The sequence below is a fragment of the Gobio gobio genome (genome assembly GCF_949357685.1).
Source record: "Gobio gobio genome assembly, chromosome: 13".
In the NCBI taxonomy this organism is placed as follows: domain Eukaryota; kingdom Metazoa; phylum Chordata; class Actinopteri; order Cypriniformes; family Gobionidae; genus Gobio; species Gobio gobio.
This window is the reverse complement of record NC_137106.1, coordinates 23,312,747-23,331,313: the sequence shown is the minus strand read 5'-3', so window position 1 is coordinate 23,331,313 and position 18,567 is coordinate 23,312,747. Positions and strand designations below refer to the sequence as shown.

Sequence of the window (18,567 nt, the reverse complement as noted above, 5' to 3'; positions counted from 1 at the left end):
ATTTTTACCCATACAATGTTGGCTATTGCCACAATATACCCATGCGACTTATGACTTGTTTTGTGGTCCAGGGTCATATATATATATATATAGTTTTTCTATTTGAGAACATTTTTACCTCAATCACTTACAAATTCACATACATTCGGTTTTTGAAAGAGTGTTCAGATGCCAATAAATTAATTTATTGCTGTAAATTATTTATACAACAAATAATGACAAAAGTACATGAATAATTATATTTTTATTGTAATAAAACAAATAATTGAAAATTAAATGTTTAATATTATTATATTATTGTATTATTTGTTGTTTGATTGTTATATACATATTATACATTGTTTGCAGGGTTTTTGTCCCTGCTTAAGTGTGCACATGAACAATAAAATCTTTTTTTTTTTTATTAAACCAAGTCTGTATCTGACTATATCAATACATAAGTGTAATTTGTTTAACAGTACATTTGTAATTCTATGATGTCTTTGCCAGTATTTGTTACAGAATAAGAATAGGAGAATTGCAACACGCATGCTTGAGACATTCACACCATAGGACAATTTTGAGATTTGGCTCAACATTGTACGACACATGAGTTTCATGTAAGACAAAAAACAGTGAAAATGCCATGTCATGTCAACAACCCAAATATGAAATCAGTATTGAGTCAGTTTTCAATGTTAAATGACTTTTCAAGTGAGTCTCTTGCTGCCTACAACCTACAAGAGCAGTTATGATAATTATGACTGAAATATTATAATAAAGCAAACAAAATCATTGGTAAATTTAGGATAGGCTACCCACTTTCCCAGGTGGGAAATGGCTGTTCGATGTAATTACTTTTAAGAATAAAAATTCGTTTTTAACCACGTTGATAGGGCTAAAGAAACACTCCTGTCCGAATCAAGCTAAATAAATTGATTATATATAATACAAAATAAATAAATAAATAAATAGATAGGCCTACCAAGTGTAGGCTAACCCTGCTCTGATAAAATTCCACCAGGAAGGGAAACCAAGTACACAAATAGCAAGACGTTAAACAATAGAAAATACCATTAACAATTAAGTTGCTTTCAACAGGTCAAAAGTTTGCCTTCAAAATGTTTAAATATTCATGAAAAGGTCATTAATATTGACGTAACTGCTTGTAACTAAGTGAATGACGTCATTGGGAACGCCACCTAGCGGCCGTTGCTGGAAACCTTTGCATGCAGAACTCGGCACTGAAGATGGCGGAGGGGGAATTAAACGTCGACAGTCTCATTTCTCGTCTTCTTGAAGGTAAGCCTTTTAAAAGTGAATTCATTTGAACGTTTACACAAACATAACCGGCAATTAGGTATTTGTCGTAATCTGTTTTTCCGTTGGTGAATGGGAAATTGTGCGCGTAAAGAGAGAGCTAAGCTAAGCGCCTCTGCGCCCTGTTTACAAACACGGCTGTGGCCCCGGGGTTTGGACAGCCTTCATACCATTGCTGGGAGTTTCGGATTCGATCTAACCTTACCTTTATCCAGCGAAGCAGGAACGAGACGCGAGGGCCTGCAATATATACACCAGTTGTTCAACAAAAAAAACCGAGTAAATGAGAGACAGGGCAGGACGATGCAGTGTCCGCTGCGTCGTTGACTTCAGGCGAATGTAACCGACATAATTATGATTCTCCATTCGACTCTTTTCACACTGTATTTAGTATACAACGTTACAGTGTACTTCTCCTAACCTTACTCTTAGTTAATATTACAAGTGTTTTTTCTAAATCCTTTTATTAACGTTACGCTGTGTAATATTACACTAAATCGTATTCACAATGGTTCCTTACATGTACTGAGTACATTCTCTTAGTAACATCGCACTGTTTTTTCTCTTAATAACGTTAAATTTAGTTCTTATTTGTATATTGTTTATTCCTCAGAGGTCTACGATGAATCCTCTTCATAATCAAACAATACATATTCTCTTCGTAACGTTACACGGTTACTTTTAGTAATGTTACACTTCATTACTTTTATGACTTTACTTTGTATTCTCCTATGTAACGTGTTACAAGGATAATACAATGTAATGTCTTGAAGGAAATGCAGTGCAACGTTATGAAGGGAATATTGTTTGATTATGAAGAGGATTCATTGTAAAGTTAGTCCTCTGAGTGAATCCTCTTCATAAAAAAACACTATTATTTTCATTAAGTTACACTTATTATTAGTAATGTTATACTGCATTCCAGCCGTGGCTCATCTGTATAGGCAGGTGGATGAGATCCCCACCAAAATATATAAACTGAATCCAAAAATAAATCGTAGATGTGTTCAGCATTATGCAACAAATATTTTTACGTGAGCAGGATATTAAAATTAACGCATGGCTTCACCCGGCAAGTATCGTGATAGTAGGGCTGCAACTAACGATTATTTTGATAAATGATTATTTGGTTGATTATTTCTTAAATTAATCGGATAAAAAGGCCAAATTCTCATTTTTTTTATTTTCTTTATTGACAAAACACACTATTCCTCATCATGCCCAATGCTGTCCTTCAAACAAACGTGCCAAATTAATGCTATGAAAACATGTATAGTGAATATATATATTAATGTATCTAGCTAAATTAATATTTTTGCACTGAATATTGTCTGCCTTTCTAAAAATGTGTCCCGTCTGTTTGACACGCATGCGCACGCCAGCGCTCATTCAGTAAAGTCTGAAGTTTAGACTGTCAGGATGAGCCTTCATGCAAAAATGAAAATACTTGCTTGAATTTGTAATACGTACAGATAAGGATATAACTGTAAAACGATAGTTTTGCACTGAGGAAACATATCACACATTAAACAGCTCATGCATCTTTCAAAGCACATGACAGGGCAAGCCATGTTAAACATTATGCTAATGCATTAGCTTGAAGCTTGAAGCTTAAAATAAAAAATTCTCATGTTTTGGGCACTTGGATCACGTACCTTTCCAGCAGCTTCCTCCACTATTTTTAGATTTATTTTGTCCATAGAAATGCATTATTCAGTGCTGTAATTTGACACAACTGGCAGAAGTTTTCCATGCCTGGTGGGCAGGCACGACTAAGGAATATATTACTTATTATTTCTTATTTATCATTACAGATTTGATTGATGAGTTGTTACAGCCCTACATGATACCAAGCAGGGCAGCGGGTGCCTGAGCCCTGCCCTGCTCTACAGTGCCCTACAATTTTCCAATCTAACTCAAGTGTGCCACACCAGTTACGAAAAGTGAATCCAAAGCGTCTCGATTGCCCCCAGGTGGCTGGATGCAGTATAGCTCATAAACCCCGCCCCCTCCATGAAATGTAATGGGACATAGACAAACTAATCAATCAAATTACACTTCAAATACATTTGTTCTGTCATTGTCGGCAGTTTTTAACACGCCGATGTTAGTTCAAATGTTAGTTCCTTAAATAAGTTTGGTTTTTAGTTATTTGATGCTATAAAAACAGGGTTGTGATGTTATGATTGACAGCTGAGTTTGAAAGCTTCTCGGAGTACCAACTGACATTTTTCAGGAACTTTCAGTCTCGCGGCACTGTTTACCTTCCGGCCCCCGAGACGGTGTCGCGAGACTCGGAGCGTAGAGACGTTCTGTGGCTAGCTCACCTCGTCCCCAGATTAGTTACTGGCAAACACATTATATAGCATTACTATTTTGGTATGAAAATCACCATGTACCATTACAGGAGATGAACGAGTTACGAGTAAGTGTTGATTATAGCATTATTTTTTGATATTTTCCTATCATATGAAAAGCGTCAGTGACACGCATTGAGTACACAGCGCAAACAAAGACACAACAGCAGTAATCGAATCCAGTTTATTGTGGGAATAGCTGGCTAGCCTAGCCGGATACCCTCACGTTTACCCCCCGTCTACTTAATCTCGCGCCACGTATGGCGCCTCCGCTGTGGGCCAGATGCAGTACTGGGGCTCGGTGATGTTGAAGGCCGACCGGCCAGTGCAGCCCGAGCTTCGGCGTGTGTGAGGTTTATCTCTAAAGATGTGGCTCTGCTGATGTTGAGCAGAAACTCACGACTGTATGCACATTGTAGAACAGATAGACGCGACGAGGACGTACAAAAACACTGACTCACAAGATAGAAAACACTGTTCTGTCGGGAGAGAGAGAAGCCACAATCCGCAGCATGTGCACGAATAATAACGTTCTGTGTGTACTTGAATAATTAGCTACACATCAGAAATCACTGATCAAAGATCAGAAGGAACTGAAAAAAGACTTCTGTTTTCATTTTCAAATTCTCTGGGTGGAGGAAAGGGAGGTAACCGTTCCTGTTATGACATCATAACAGGAGAATTCAAGATCAGCTCGTCTGGGCTGTCATTTTCTCAAAGGCAGAGAAAGACAGCCAGAACTCGGTTTACACCGATCGAAATTTCTAGCCACTTGGGGACAATATTCAGGCTAGGGGAACTCATGTTAATGTTGAAAAACCTCATAAAATGAAAATGTCATGCCATGGGACCTTTAACAAGGCATATGTAGAGTAGCGCATCAAATTCAATTATAAATCTATGTGTGCTGTTGGTACTTAAAGTCTGTAAATCAACATTAGAGCGCCACCGTCAGGCTGATTTACGCAAGCACACTCAACCTCTGCCAAACATGCGTCTACATGCGTTCAGCTATTAGAATATAAAGCTTACAAACTTTATCCTAAACTAGTGCTAAGACCCAGAATCTGCCCTACCTAAATTTACAGTCAGGAGCCACTACTGCTGCATTCAAATTATTCTCCTTAGTAACATCAAAACCTCATTATAATGTTAATGAACACTATATATTCTCTCCATAACGTTACACTCTACGTTGCACTTTTTCTCGTACTATACACAGTGACTTTACTGAGTTTAACTGAAATATAAAGATTAACTTTTTTCTCAGTATGAAGTGAACAAGTTATAAATGGAATGCTAATGAATTGTTCTGTTAAATGTTATTGTCTTCCGAATCTTAAAATGGATTCCTTTCATAGTGTTACACTGTATTATTTTCAGAACATTACACTGAACTTATCATTTATAATATTCAAAATGTTTTATATCAATATTCTGAAATCTGGTTTATGGCTGCTTTGCTCTGTAATGGTTCGGATTGTTGGCTTTACAAGGTGCCATGGCTTTTACATTTCTGCCTTTATAGATATCTTGCTATCTTGTAGATATTACAGAGATTTGTGAGGAGTAGTGGAAAGACCAATGTTTCTGTCTCAGGGGACTTCGGTTTGGATCTACCATGCTGTCCAGCTCAGTGACTTTTGTTGCTACACAAACTTCTGCTGTTCAGTTACTTTTGATAAGGGAAGCGCCATGGATTATTGCACCACCGTGATAACCGATATGGCCTCGTGCCTGTCCATCTGTCCCAACACCCCTCCTGCTGACCCTCACTCAGCAATGCCATCTGTGATTCTCTGTGACCCTAACGTCCCACTTCTCGTCTCCTCACACTTCGATTTTCATGGTCTCGCAAACACATCTCTGTATGTTTCTCTCATGTTCCATCTGTGTCTTATAATGGCACTCCTTTATCTGTGAAGATCAAGCGGCCTGCTGTCATACCCACGGTGGTTGAAGAGGACCGTCTAATGGCTGCCCGTCAGGACTTGGATAATCTTGTGAATTGCTGTTAAATGCTGTAGTGGGAAACTGAATCAGTTTAGTTTTTCTGTGTCATTTTGTTCTAATGTATTATTTAATGTGATGGGACCCTAACATGATGAACAAGGAATCAGAGCGAGGAATTTGTTTTAAAATGGCTCACAAATTGTAGTTGGTTACCACATTGAACAAGTTGTTTCTGGCCAGCTCGTAATCTAGCTCAGACTGGTATAGACTGCGGCTTGTTGAACAGATACATTTACATATACACAATCAGATTCTTCTTATGTTTAGTCATGCTGCAATAAAAGGGACATTTCATCAGCTCATAGACTCACACTTCAATCTGTACAAATGGCACCATGCTTCCAATCTCATAAAGTGCTCTGCACTTTATACACACACAGTAGTTGGGGTTACAGCATTCTTTTCAAAGAGTCTCCAACATTTCTGGTGTGTGTGTGGGATATTGTGAGGGTGGACGGCCTGAAGACTAAAATGGTTAGTGCTATTATATAACCATAACCGTAGCTGTAAGAAAAGAGCACAACTTTTCCTTCTCTGTGACATATATTGTCTCTCAGCTATTATACTTTTTCTCCCCATACACACTTTTCTAATCTGTCATTCTCCTCGTCTCAGAGTGAATTATAGCAACAGGTTATCGCTTGTAGTTTCTCTCCATTAAGTGAAGTTCTTGGACAAACCGCAAATTGCAAAATGGTTGTTTAACAGTAAGGCAGTCTCGGCTGACAAGGCGGGAACATTCCTGCAGAATTCCAAACACTCTCAAGATTCCCACTCACATAAACGGCAGCATTCACTGAGATCACTATGTGAGCAGGACATGACCTATGAACATGTTTATTTATTATGATATGTACACCACTGTTTCGTACAGTGGATTTGATTTCATTTTTAAGATGATCAGTTTTGAAAATGTTAATGTGTTGGTGGAATGTTCAAAAGAACAGCATTTATATGAAAAAGATTTGTTTGTAAAAATGTAATAGTCCTTTATATCATTTTAATGCATCCTGACTGAATAAAATTAATAATTTCTTAATGACCCCAACATTTTTGTTTATAGGGGTCATGAACTGGCTTTTTTTTTTTAAATGTATACTGTTGTCTGAGGTCAACTAATGACGTTTGCGTGGTTTTTACATTCAAAAACATCATAATGAATAAGTAATAGGCTATTTTCTACCTTGGTTTTGAGCCCCACTCAAGGAACGCTCGGTTTTTATGGCCGTTCCGCGTGTGTTGTTTAATTTCATTCATGTAATCTCATCCTGTCTGCAAATCCAGTCTCTTGTTTACAAACGAATTAGTGGTGAAATGAAGGAACAAACGTGCAATATCTTCCCCACGTGAGCTGGATCTTCATTAAAAATAAAGTTCAACCACACATTCCTAATATTAGAATCCGAAGGAAGCTTTTGCAGCGACTGTGTTCTTCCACAACCAGGCACAGCGCAATATCTTGCTATCTTCGGGCATGTTTATTGCTCGGTAGGGCTGGGCCGGTAACCGCATTACCGCAATACCGCGGTCACGTGACGCCTACCGCGGGTCTGAGAGCGTCACCGCCATCACCGCAAAAAAAAAAAAAACATTGGCCTGCACGTGTGCACATTGTGTCTAATTCCATGGATTCATTGATTCTAAAGACATGGATTGTGTCTAATGACGTGTGTCTTATATGGATTCAAGGTTTTCTAAACAAAATTTACTCAAAAGATGGAGCAAATCCGACCTTTCGCGAGTTGGGGAGCGCAATGTTCCATTATAACATTCCATTTGTACCTGTGTAATGTCTTTTAGCCTATAATTTGCATTTCATTTTACTAAAGCATAAAATGCAGGCGCATAAGCAGGACGTGCACGTTTTAATTGCACGTGCTTAACACAATTCTCTCACATGGTTGCGCAGCCGACAATAGCGGGTAGGGAGATAGAAGTCATGAAAGCAGAAGAAGAACGCATGGGTTTGCGTCGACCGCTGGTGACCGATTTCTCCCATAGCTGGCGAAAAAAAAAAAAAAACACGGCTTCAGAAAGAACAAACTGAGCTGGACCTGCCTTAGTACTGGTAAGTTTTAACTCTCTTCCAACTCTGTTTGGGAAAGATTGACTACAAATAAGCTGTGCCTGCGAAATTTCATTCAATATAGGCTAATCAATAAATAATCTATTATAGGCAATTAAATATAAGTTGGCTATGTGATTCTGAAATTCCAATTTCATTAAAAGGCTATCGAAAAAGATATCCGTCTGGCAGGCTTACAATCACAGTAGTGTGCGACACTTTGTTAAATTAAATAGCCTTCGTTAAATATTTGAACCACTGAGACAAAAGCGCACATGCACGAGATATATAAATTAATATGAATATGTAAACATGTATAATATAAATATATATAATATACAATCACGGTAGGCTAGTGTGAGCAGCGACACTTTGCTAAATTAAATAGCCTTCGTTAAATAGCACCACTGAGACAAAAGCGCACACGAGAGGCATATAGCCTATATATAAATTAATATACATATGTAAAATATGCCTAATATAATAATATAATATGTAAAAATGATTTATGTAATATAAATAACAAATATAAATAATTATATATATAGCCTATATAATTATGTATGTAATATAAATAACATGTATATATGTATATATGTATGTACAATCATTAGCCTAAAAAGTATTCGTTAAATAGCCTTGAACCACTGAGACAAAAGCGCACACCACACGAGATACGTAAAATAATATATGTAGGCTAAATGTTATAAAATATAAAAAATAAATATAAATAATAAAAGTAGCATAATATACAATCAAGATAGTGTGAGCAGCGAGTGACTACACTTTGTTAAATTAAATAGCCTTGAGCCTTCGTTATTCTTCATTAACCACTGCGACAAAAGCGCACACAAGATGTAAATTGTAAATGTAAATTAATAGCCTGAATATTTAAAAATATGTAATATAAAAATATAAATACTATAAATATAAATAATATATTATATTATATGGGCGGGTGTGCGCGAAAGTCATTATAGTTTAAGTGATTGTTTGATGACGACGACTGTAATCTGAAATTAAAAATATTGGAAATAAATAAACAAATAAATATATATTACTGATCAATACTGATAAATAAAAATGTGTTTGTTTGTCTTTGTTTATGCTGTTCCATCTTCAGATCTGTCAGTCGGGATCTGATCTGCTCTCTCAGCAAAATATGAAGGCTGGGATGTAAACTATGGTCTAGTCTAGATTTCGTTTTGCCAGCACTTTTTTTTTTCAGATATTCCATTTCTGTTCTAATTGTTCCTGTTCTAAACGTGAAAAAATAAATGTAAAATACACATGTTCCTTATTAAGTTCAATTGCCTGCGCTGGTGTGTGCGTGTGCGGCTGTGCGCGAAAGTCGAGCGGGAGCCCTTTAAAGCGGTTTACCGCTGAACCGCGGGAATTTCTTGCTTTTCAACCGCGGTAAGAAAAAATCCATACTGTCCCAGCCCTATTGCTCGGTAGCGCGATCCGTTTAGCTCTACGAAGGCCCATGTTATTTATGTTACATTTCTTGCATGAGTCGGTGGGCGGGGCTACAGAATCAGGCGTTGTTCTTCTTCTGTTGAGGCGGTGCTTCACTACACTCTGACGTCACAGCCTGGCGCATTCTGAGATCGAGTGTTTGCTGGGCCTGGTGGCAATAAAAGCTTTTCTTTGACTAACAAGGAAGTTTTCAGCTCCGAGATGATTATATCCCAAACTTTTATATATCAAAGGCTCATGGGAAAGTTGATTTCTCAATTCATGACCCCTTTAAATCATAGTAAAAAAGAAAAATTTGTTAAGTTTTGATATTTGCCATTAGGCCGTGTGTCCACCAAAGCGTTTTTTTCACACGGATGGCTGGCTTATTCAATTGTTTTTAATGGGAGCGCTGTGTTTTTAGAACGTCATGAGCATAATGAGGCGCTGAGCGTGTATTTCACGCTCAAGCACTGAGCGCTCAGCGTTTTTTTTTACTGGTCGCTGAGAGTTGAAGAATATTCAACTTTGAGTAAAACACAGCACTCATCACTGTCACTTTTCACCCAGCCTTCCAATCACAGTGGAGGAGGGGTGGGACAAATACAACACGGAACCAACCACCACGTTCTGCATGTACAACGTCAACAGATGGAAACAAGCAGTATAATAACAGAACAAAATAATTTAAAACAAGAGCCAGAGCAAATACTTTACATTGTATGAGCATTTTATATAGAATCAATACAGAAACAAACTATCTGTGAAATGAGATGCTAGTAACACTTCCGGGGATATTCTGTATCATAACAAGCAAAGAGTCTCAACTGAAAAAAATGCTGCACTGCCAAAACGCTCTCAAGCACCCACATCTTGACGTTTTCAGCAGAGCGCCTAGTGTTTTCAGCTGGATAAAAGCGCTTTGGTGGACACTCGGCCTTAGATTGGAGTCAGGTGTCATTGTCAGCCAGACATTTTGCACAGTAAGGCTGTCCGAAATCGCCCCCTATATCCTCATTCACTATTACCTACATTGGTACACTATGTAGTTCACTTGAGGGAGTGAATGAAAACAAGTTTGTGAATTCGGAATTAATAATTATTTGAAACTTAGCAAACTATCAGGGAAACTATGTATAAACCTTAATTAAACTATTTAATAATCAATTAAAAAGGAATGTATGCCTGTATGATATTACACTGTAGCCACATTGGACCAGCAGTTTGGAAAAATAGATGGATGGATGATTCAACCGCGGGCGCCATCTACTGGTTAGATGCGTGAATCTCAGTGCATCTAGACGTTGAGTGTACGAGTGTATCTACTTTATATTCTGGTGCAGTGTGGAATTGAATGAGTGCACTCGATAACGTCCACTATGGTTTCAGACACCATTACAAATGGCTTTCCCCTCAAATAGGGCCCTATTTAAGGGTATTTGGGGGGTGATTTTGGAACCAGCCCAAGACTTTTGACATAGTCCACTTTGCAGCCTGTTCTGGTCCACTTACACTGTCCTGTCTGACAAACATGTGAAGTTACCAACCATGGTTTTTAAATGTTTATAGTGCTTATCTGAAATAGTTACTACTGTAAACCCGTGTAAAAAAAAATACGGATTTAAATATTTAGTCATAACTAAGAAAACAAACCACAATTTATAGTTGTTCTCATATATATCTAGTTAGGTCCCCTGAGCAAAACTCTGAATATCTTCCAAAGATTTGATGTTGCAATCCAAACTTAGGCAAATCCAGTGCCTAGTTCTACCTCAGAAGCGCTCATGCAGCACTTTATAAATATGCCTTGGTTTCTAGCTGCAGTAAAAAAAAAATCCAATCAATCAGATCAGTGCCAATCAGATTAGTCAGTTTGCCAGACTGAGAAAGTCTATTTTTGTGTGCAATATGCTTCAGTTAATGACTGTATGGTTTGTGGGCCAATTTGTGAATTGAGTGATTAGAAAATCATACATTTGACCCAGTTATTGAGGCTGCAGCAAAGTTGTCACACTTATGTATTATCAAATGATGTTTAACTAATGTTGATGTCTACTGTTCCAGTGCGAGGATGTCGGCCAGGAAAGATCGTTCAGATGACGGAAGCAGAAGTTCGAGGACTCTGCATTAAGTCTCGAGAGATCTTCCTCAGCCAGCCCATCCTGCTGGAGTTGGAGGCTCCACTTAAAATCTGTGGTAGGTTAGATACTCTCCTTCTCCAGAGCGGAGAAGATTTCTACCGTTTTAATTACATTCCTTCCCCTCTATCTCTTAAGGTTTTGGGAATCTGTGTGTAAGTAGAGCAGGATATAAATATGAATGTAATGAGGATAGGTTTGAGGTCATTTCTCTTCTCTTTGTGGCACACCTGAGACCCCTGTGTGTGTGCCAGAGTCATTAACCTGAATTTTGGGTGTTGAGATCTTTAGGCCATTTTTTTTCCTTTTCTTTTCTAAACCCAAATTAACTAAATCCATGTCACTTTATTGATTTATGATTTCAATCATATAAACGCTCTTTCTCTGTCTCTAGGTGACATCCATGGGCAGTACACAGATCTGTTGAGGTTGTTTGAATATGGCGGTTTTCCACCAGAGGCAAACTATCTCTTTCTGGGTGATTATGTGGACCGAGGGAAACAGTCTTTGGAGACCATCTGCCTCCTACTGGCCTATAAGATCAAATACCCTGAGAATTTCTTCCTCCTGAGGGGAAATCACGAGTGCGCCTCCATCAACCGTATCTACGGCTTCTATGATGAGTGTGAGCATCTGAACACATATATACATGCATGTATAAACACATCAAATATTAACACACACCCGCATCAGAGAATCTGAAATCTTTTTATTGATTTTCTCACCCACTAAACAAACTTTCAGGTCTTGCATAATGCTGTATAGTTATGAATATGTACTTTTGTCTATCGCAGGCAAGCGCAGGTTCAACATAAAACTCTGGAAGACGTTCACAGACTGCTTCAACTGCCTCCCAATCGCTGCCATCATAGATGAGAAGATTTTCTGTTGCCATGGAGGTGAGAACGAGTGAACAAATGATGGATAGTTTCATAAGAAGTGACTCTTGGCCTGTTAAAATGGGGCAACTGAGTCTAAAAATATTAATGCATGCTCTTTGTGACACTTTTTCTGTCTCTTTTTGTCTTTTCCATCTTCTAGGTCTCTCTCCTGATCTGCAGTCAATGGAACAGATTCGTCGGATTATGCGACCAACTGATGTCCCGGATACAGGTGTGTGTGTGTGTGTGTGTGTGTGTGTGTGTGTGTGTGTGTGTGTGTGTGTGTCAGATTTGCAGGTGACATACAAAAAATACTTGGTTTAGACTGATAAATTACTAATGTCTCAGTCCATCTAAAATCGGACAGCCATGACAATGGATAATCGACTTTTGTTATTTTTTTATTGAGTACATTTTGTGATATATTCTACATTTCCTACAAATACACAGCATTATATTTGATGCCGTTATTTTAGTATTATACATTTTTTTACATTTTTAATTAGTTTCTATTTTTCTATTTTCAATTTTAATGTGTTAAATGTTTTGTAATTCTGTTGTGCTTTTGTCATTTTTATTGTTTTTTTAAATAAAAATAAATCAAATAAATTAAACAAATTACCACATCAGTTACCACTAATATATAAGTGTGTGTGTGTGTGTGTGTGTGGGGGGGGGGGGTAATTTGTTTATTTTATTTATTTATTTCGGTTTTAGTTTTAATTCAGTTTTAGATTTTAAAAATTGGTTCAGCTTAAACTTATTTCGGTTAGGTGCCAAGTCAAGATTTTTGTTTAGGTTAGGTTGTTCTTTTAGAATTTATATTTTATTTTATATTTATTTCAATTAACACTTAGTAAAAATAGTTTTAGTTGATGATAAAAACCCTGATCTGCCATCAGCCACACTGCTCAAGGTGTTGGTATTTGCATTGGCCATTAAAAAACATTTTATTACATTTAATGGTTTATGATTGGTTGAGCACTAATAAAAACATTATTTAAACAACCAAAAGATTTTGCAGATGAAATCAAGATGATGGGATGAAATATTTTCACAGACACGTTTAAGTTTATTATTTATTTGACAGGGATCATGTGCAAGTACATTAATCTTACAAAAGAAAAGATGCTTTACACCAGATTTAGCTACAGCTAATTTCCATCCGTTCTCTTTGTCTTGCAGGATTGCTGTGTGATTTGCTGTGGTCGGACCCAGATAAGGACGTTCAGGGATGGGGGGAGAACGACCGTGGCGTTTCATTCACTTTCGGTGCCGACGTAGTCAGCAAATTCCTGAACCGCCATGATCTGGACCTAATCTGCCGGGCACATCAGGTAACAATTCATTTCAACCAATCAGTACCCACTAATACTATCCATGTGGTAACTAAATAATTGTGGTTGGTGTGGGTTATGACATCTATATGTAGGTTGTGTTTTAGTTTGTGCTGTGAGTGTGTCGTGTTTTGCAGGTTGTTGAAGATGGTTATGAGTTCTTTGCAAAGCGTCAGCTGGTCACTCTGTTCTCAGCGCCGAACTACTGCGGGGAGTTTGACAATGCCGGTGGTATGATGAGTGTGGATGAGTCACTCATGTGCTCTTTTCAGGTGTGTCCCACACACACACATATATAAAAAAAAAAAAACCACACAGTTTAGTATGTTTTTTAAGCCATTTGCTAGAATACAGGAAGTGTTTACCATGTAAAAACCATGTTTACACATACACATTTGTGTCCTCATAAACCATATATACAAGAAGCTGCACACATGCATTGTACACTCGCAATGCACTCACACACGCACTCTTTTCTCTCTCAGATCCTGAAGCCATCAGAAAAGAAGGCAAAGTATCAGTACGGTGGGGTCAACTCAGGGCGACCTGTGACCCCGCCCCGTACGGCCCAAGCCCCCAAGAAGAGGTGAGCGGCTTGCCACCCAGAACCACGCCCTCCATCCTCCCACCTTCAGCAAACTACCCCTTTCTGGGGCAACTTTACTTTCCCAATTCTCCTCTAAAATCTCTACTCGCCCTGCCAAACCTTTCTCTTTTCTTAATATTTGTGTACAGAAATTTTGCTGTGACCAGTCGAATTCTCTTTTCTTTTGCTCTGCTTGTTTGTTTATTGGTATTTTAATAACATAAATAATAATAATAATAATACTGCTTTGGGAAGCAACCGCTCTACAAAGAACCCAGAGCAAAACACACTCATTCTCTTACGCAAAGATCTCAGTAGTGTCCTGATATATAAGTATTTTATTAAACTTTACTTCAGTCCTATTTGATTATTGAACATTAATGTTGATTCATAAAGAAAGAGTGACGATTGTATTGAAGGTTGTTGTGTATTTCGCTACACTCTGAAGTTTCAAGACCAGAGGCTTGCACACACTCGCGCACACTCACATTTAACTCTGTCAGGGTGCTTGATCACAGGTCAGCAGGCACAATCCATTGTCGATAAACTAGGTCAGCGTGGACAAAGCTGGAAAAGGGATTTTAACTCGGACACCGTGACACACGTACACATTTGCACAGCTGCATTTAAAAAAGGCATTGCATGTTCTGTTTTCTTAATACCTCTGGGATTTACAGCGAAACTCTATAGACCTCTGTTTAACGTGCTGTTTTTATGTCTTACGATAGTAATAATTGAGGAGAAAAGTGTCACGGCATACCACTTCTTTGCATGACCCATGTACACGTCAGTAATAACCTGCCTGAAGCAATGTGATCCACCAGCCATTTTCTCATTGGATAACACGACAGCTGACACAAATAGAGCCTCCGGGTGGAAGATATTAATTCAACATTAAAGAATAGCTCTTGTTTGAAGTTCCCTAACATCATTTAAAAGGTTAAAACTGATTCTATTGGATTTGTTTAACAACTTGGTACCTAAAATAGTAGCACATGTGACTAAACAATGCCTTTCTGTGAGGGTTGCATTTTCTCAAGTTGATATTCACCTGTCATAATTCATTCTTTTTTAATGTTCTTATTTTTGTGTGTTGCTGTTTACTTTTTCTCCTTAATTTATTTCCAAATGTTTGGAAAGCTATCAAAGTGTTCTAAAAGCAGTTCATGAGTTTTGTATAAGTGGGCTTCAAACTTAATAAATGGAAGAAAACTCTCTTTGCCGCCTCCTGTGTTTGTGTCCCTTAGCAACCGTACAAATACCAAGCTAATTAAAGTGGTGCAGACCATAGTTCTGGATGCTATTCAACCGAATTTTTCCAAGTGTTTCATTAAAATAAGCAGCGCTGTAACTCGCCAGTGCTGGGAAATGTGGACAAGGACGATCTGTGGTCTGTTGTCATGGTTACTCCAGCCCTGCATGGTCAGGCTCCATTTCAGTGCAGACAATGAGCTGAAATTGTTTTTAGTGGATTGAAGTACCTTCTGACATTTCACATTATTTATTTGTTTAATGACCAGAATAAATGTATTTAATCAATCAAATCACAGTCCTGCCTCTGCTGCTTTTTTTGTGCATATATGTTGCCCCTGATGTAATTGGGCTTTATGTTTTAAATATATGGTGACCGATTGGTGGTTGCCAAATGGATGTTCAATCAGTTGATCAATAACATTTTAGGGACTAGGAAACATCATGTTCCTTTAAATTGAAGGAAGCAAACAGGAGGAAGTTTTTATATTTGAATGTAATGATTGAAGAAGTAAAATTAAAATGAAATTCATGTAACTACATTTTTAACTTTTCACTTTATAGACCTTGAGGTTTGGTCACATTTAACATTGACGAATTTTACCTGATGGGTTTTCTGTGGCAAACAAATTTCCCATAATATATTGTGATTCCAACTATAGCTTTCCTCTGTTCTGTTATCATTATAGTTGTGGTGTGGACTTCACTTTTCTCATAGAATTAAAATGATTATTAAAGCTTAATCAGTTACCATTATAGTGTTGAATGGGCCTTAAATGAATAGTACACCCAAAATGTCAAGAAGATTATGGGTAACCAGACAGTTGATGGACACCATTGACTTCCATAGTAGGAATAAAAATACTATGGAAGTCAATGGGGTGCATCAACTGTTTGGTTTTTCCAACAGAAGAAATAAACTCATACAGGTTTGGAACAACTTTTTGGCAAGCAGGTGTTTGAGGTTGGTTCGTTATCATTACTCCCATTATTCATTGTATTTGGTCACATCTGGTCCATCTTCCTTTCGGTTGTGAAATACGCCAAGCAATGTTGTGACCATTCACCGTAATCATTCACAGGATATGAATTCTTGAAATCAACAATTACATTTTCACTAGTTAAAATGCTTATTTTTGATACCAGGAATTAGATTGCTATTACTACTAGTAACAAGGAAAATTTTTGATAGAAGGAATTTCATAGTAAAAGTGTTCATTCTTGATATCAACAATGTTGTCATCACTAGCAGAAATCAAATTCTTGATATCAAGTATTAAATTTCAACTAGTAAAAACTATAATTCTTGATATCTGTAATTGTATTTTCATTAGTAAAATGACACCATAGACTGCCATTCGAATTCAATTGTTGACTAGTTTCAACTAGTTGAAATTACAATTTCACATATCAGAAATACAATTCTTACTAGTAAAAATCATCATTTTTTATATCAATAATTACTTTGTTACTAGTAAAAACATAAATTCCTGATATAAATAATATTTTCACTAGTTGAAATGTTAATTATTGATATCTATAAATTTATTTCAACATGGTACATTTGTTATTTCTGATATCAATATCCTTTTTGATATCTAAAATGGCTTTCTTACTAATCACATTCATGATATCAGAATTTAACATTGTAACTTGTGACAATCAAATTATTGATATCAAAAATTTTACTAGTAGCAATGTGATTGTTGATATCAAGAATAGACATTTGCACTAGTAACCACACAATTATAGATATAAAAAAAAGATGTATTTTTACTAGTAAGAATTATATTTCTGATATGTGAAACTAGAATTTCAACTAGTAAGAAATCAATTCTTGATATCAACAATTGAATTTGAATGGCATGGTGACATTTCACTAGTGAAAATACAATTACTGATATCAAGAATGAGAGTTTTATCTAGATTAAATTAAATTGTTGATATCAAGAATTCGTATTTCTGTGAGTGATGATGTCATCGTTGATATCAAGAATTAACATTTTTACTAGTGGAAATGTAATTCCTGATATGAAAAAATATGATTGTTACTAGTAGAAATCTAATTCTAGTTAGCATTTTAACTAGTGAAAATTGAATTTTTGTTATTACAAATTCATATCCTGGGAATTAATTAAAGTCATAAAAACGCTTGCCATATAAATGTGACTGCACCTTTACAGACAATTATAATACATAGCAAGTAAAATTTCTATTCGATTTCCTGTGTGGAATCCAAATTCCATCTCATCAATTGAAGGTGAGTCAATTCTTCTGTGTTGCATGTTGCCTGACTAGTTTAGTTGGGTTTTAGTTTAGTTCATTATTAGTGTTTGATCGTAAGTTTATGATCTTATTCCAGGACCAATAAAAGGTCAACTGGTCAAGGGGCATGCATGTCTCACCTGGAAAAATTTCAATGACCACCAAGACTCAAATTAATTCTGAGCTAGATTTAAACACAAGCCTTCTTTGTTTTCCATTTGCAGTAAAGGGAAGGTTTTGTCTATCATGTCTATTATTCTCACTTAATCTCATTGCATCTATGGAGCACCTTCTCCACCACTATCCCCCGCAGGAGCTGTTATCCAGGCCCAGATTGTGTTCACTGTCCTCCTGAATGGCCCATCAAAGAGGCAGCCACACAGAAGGAGGCATGGCAGGACCATGTGCACTTCCGCCAGGAGCCAGACAAACAGCAGGAAGAGGCTGGCTGTCAGCAGCTGGAGTGCGACTCTGCCTGTACAGTTCTCACTCAGCCAACGTCCCAGCAGACTGTTTTTCAACAATTGAACCAGCCTGCAGTCCCTGACCCTGTTCTGTGAGGAGAAGGAGGTTGATTAGAGACAGGACCAGCCCGCACATGCAGTAGCAGCTCCTAATGCATGTTTCTTTATTACCTGTTGGTCTTGAGTTGATAGCTGACATCTGTTAGATGTCTTCATGGAGACCTCATTGGCTTCTGGTGAAATTCTTCTCTTGGCACAATCGGTTCTTATGTGAACTCTCTTCTCCATGATCAGGTTTCCTGTGTAGAACATTTTATTCTGTGGTAAATCTCTTGCACATCTGTGTTCTTATAATGTAAATACACATGAAGACTTCTGGTACTATAACTGTTATTTTTTCTATAGCTGTTTGCTAAGCAAGTGAATAATAACATCACACTAACAAACATTCAG

At 37.3% G+C, this 18,567-nt stretch overlaps 1 protein-coding gene across 1 annotated transcript; it reads left to right on the top strand.

Annotated features, from left to right (window-relative positions):
* Positions 1 to 1,196: 1,196 nt before the first annotated feature.
* ppp1cb (protein phosphatase 1, catalytic subunit, beta isozyme) lies at positions 1,197 to 15,351 on the top strand. The gene is made up of 8 exons (XM_079832679.1): positions 1,197 to 1,281; positions 11,257 to 11,388; positions 11,725 to 11,955; positions 12,125 to 12,229; positions 12,372 to 12,443; positions 13,397 to 13,548; positions 13,686 to 13,820; positions 14,034 to 15,351. Exons 1-8 carry the CDS (start codon positions 1,209 to 1,211, stop codon positions 14,136 to 14,138), a joined length of 1,005 nt encoding a protein of 334 aa, XP_079688805.1. The 5' UTR covers positions 1,197 to 1,208; the 3' UTR covers positions 14,139 to 15,351.
* Positions 15,352 to 18,567: the final 3,216 nt, after the last annotated feature.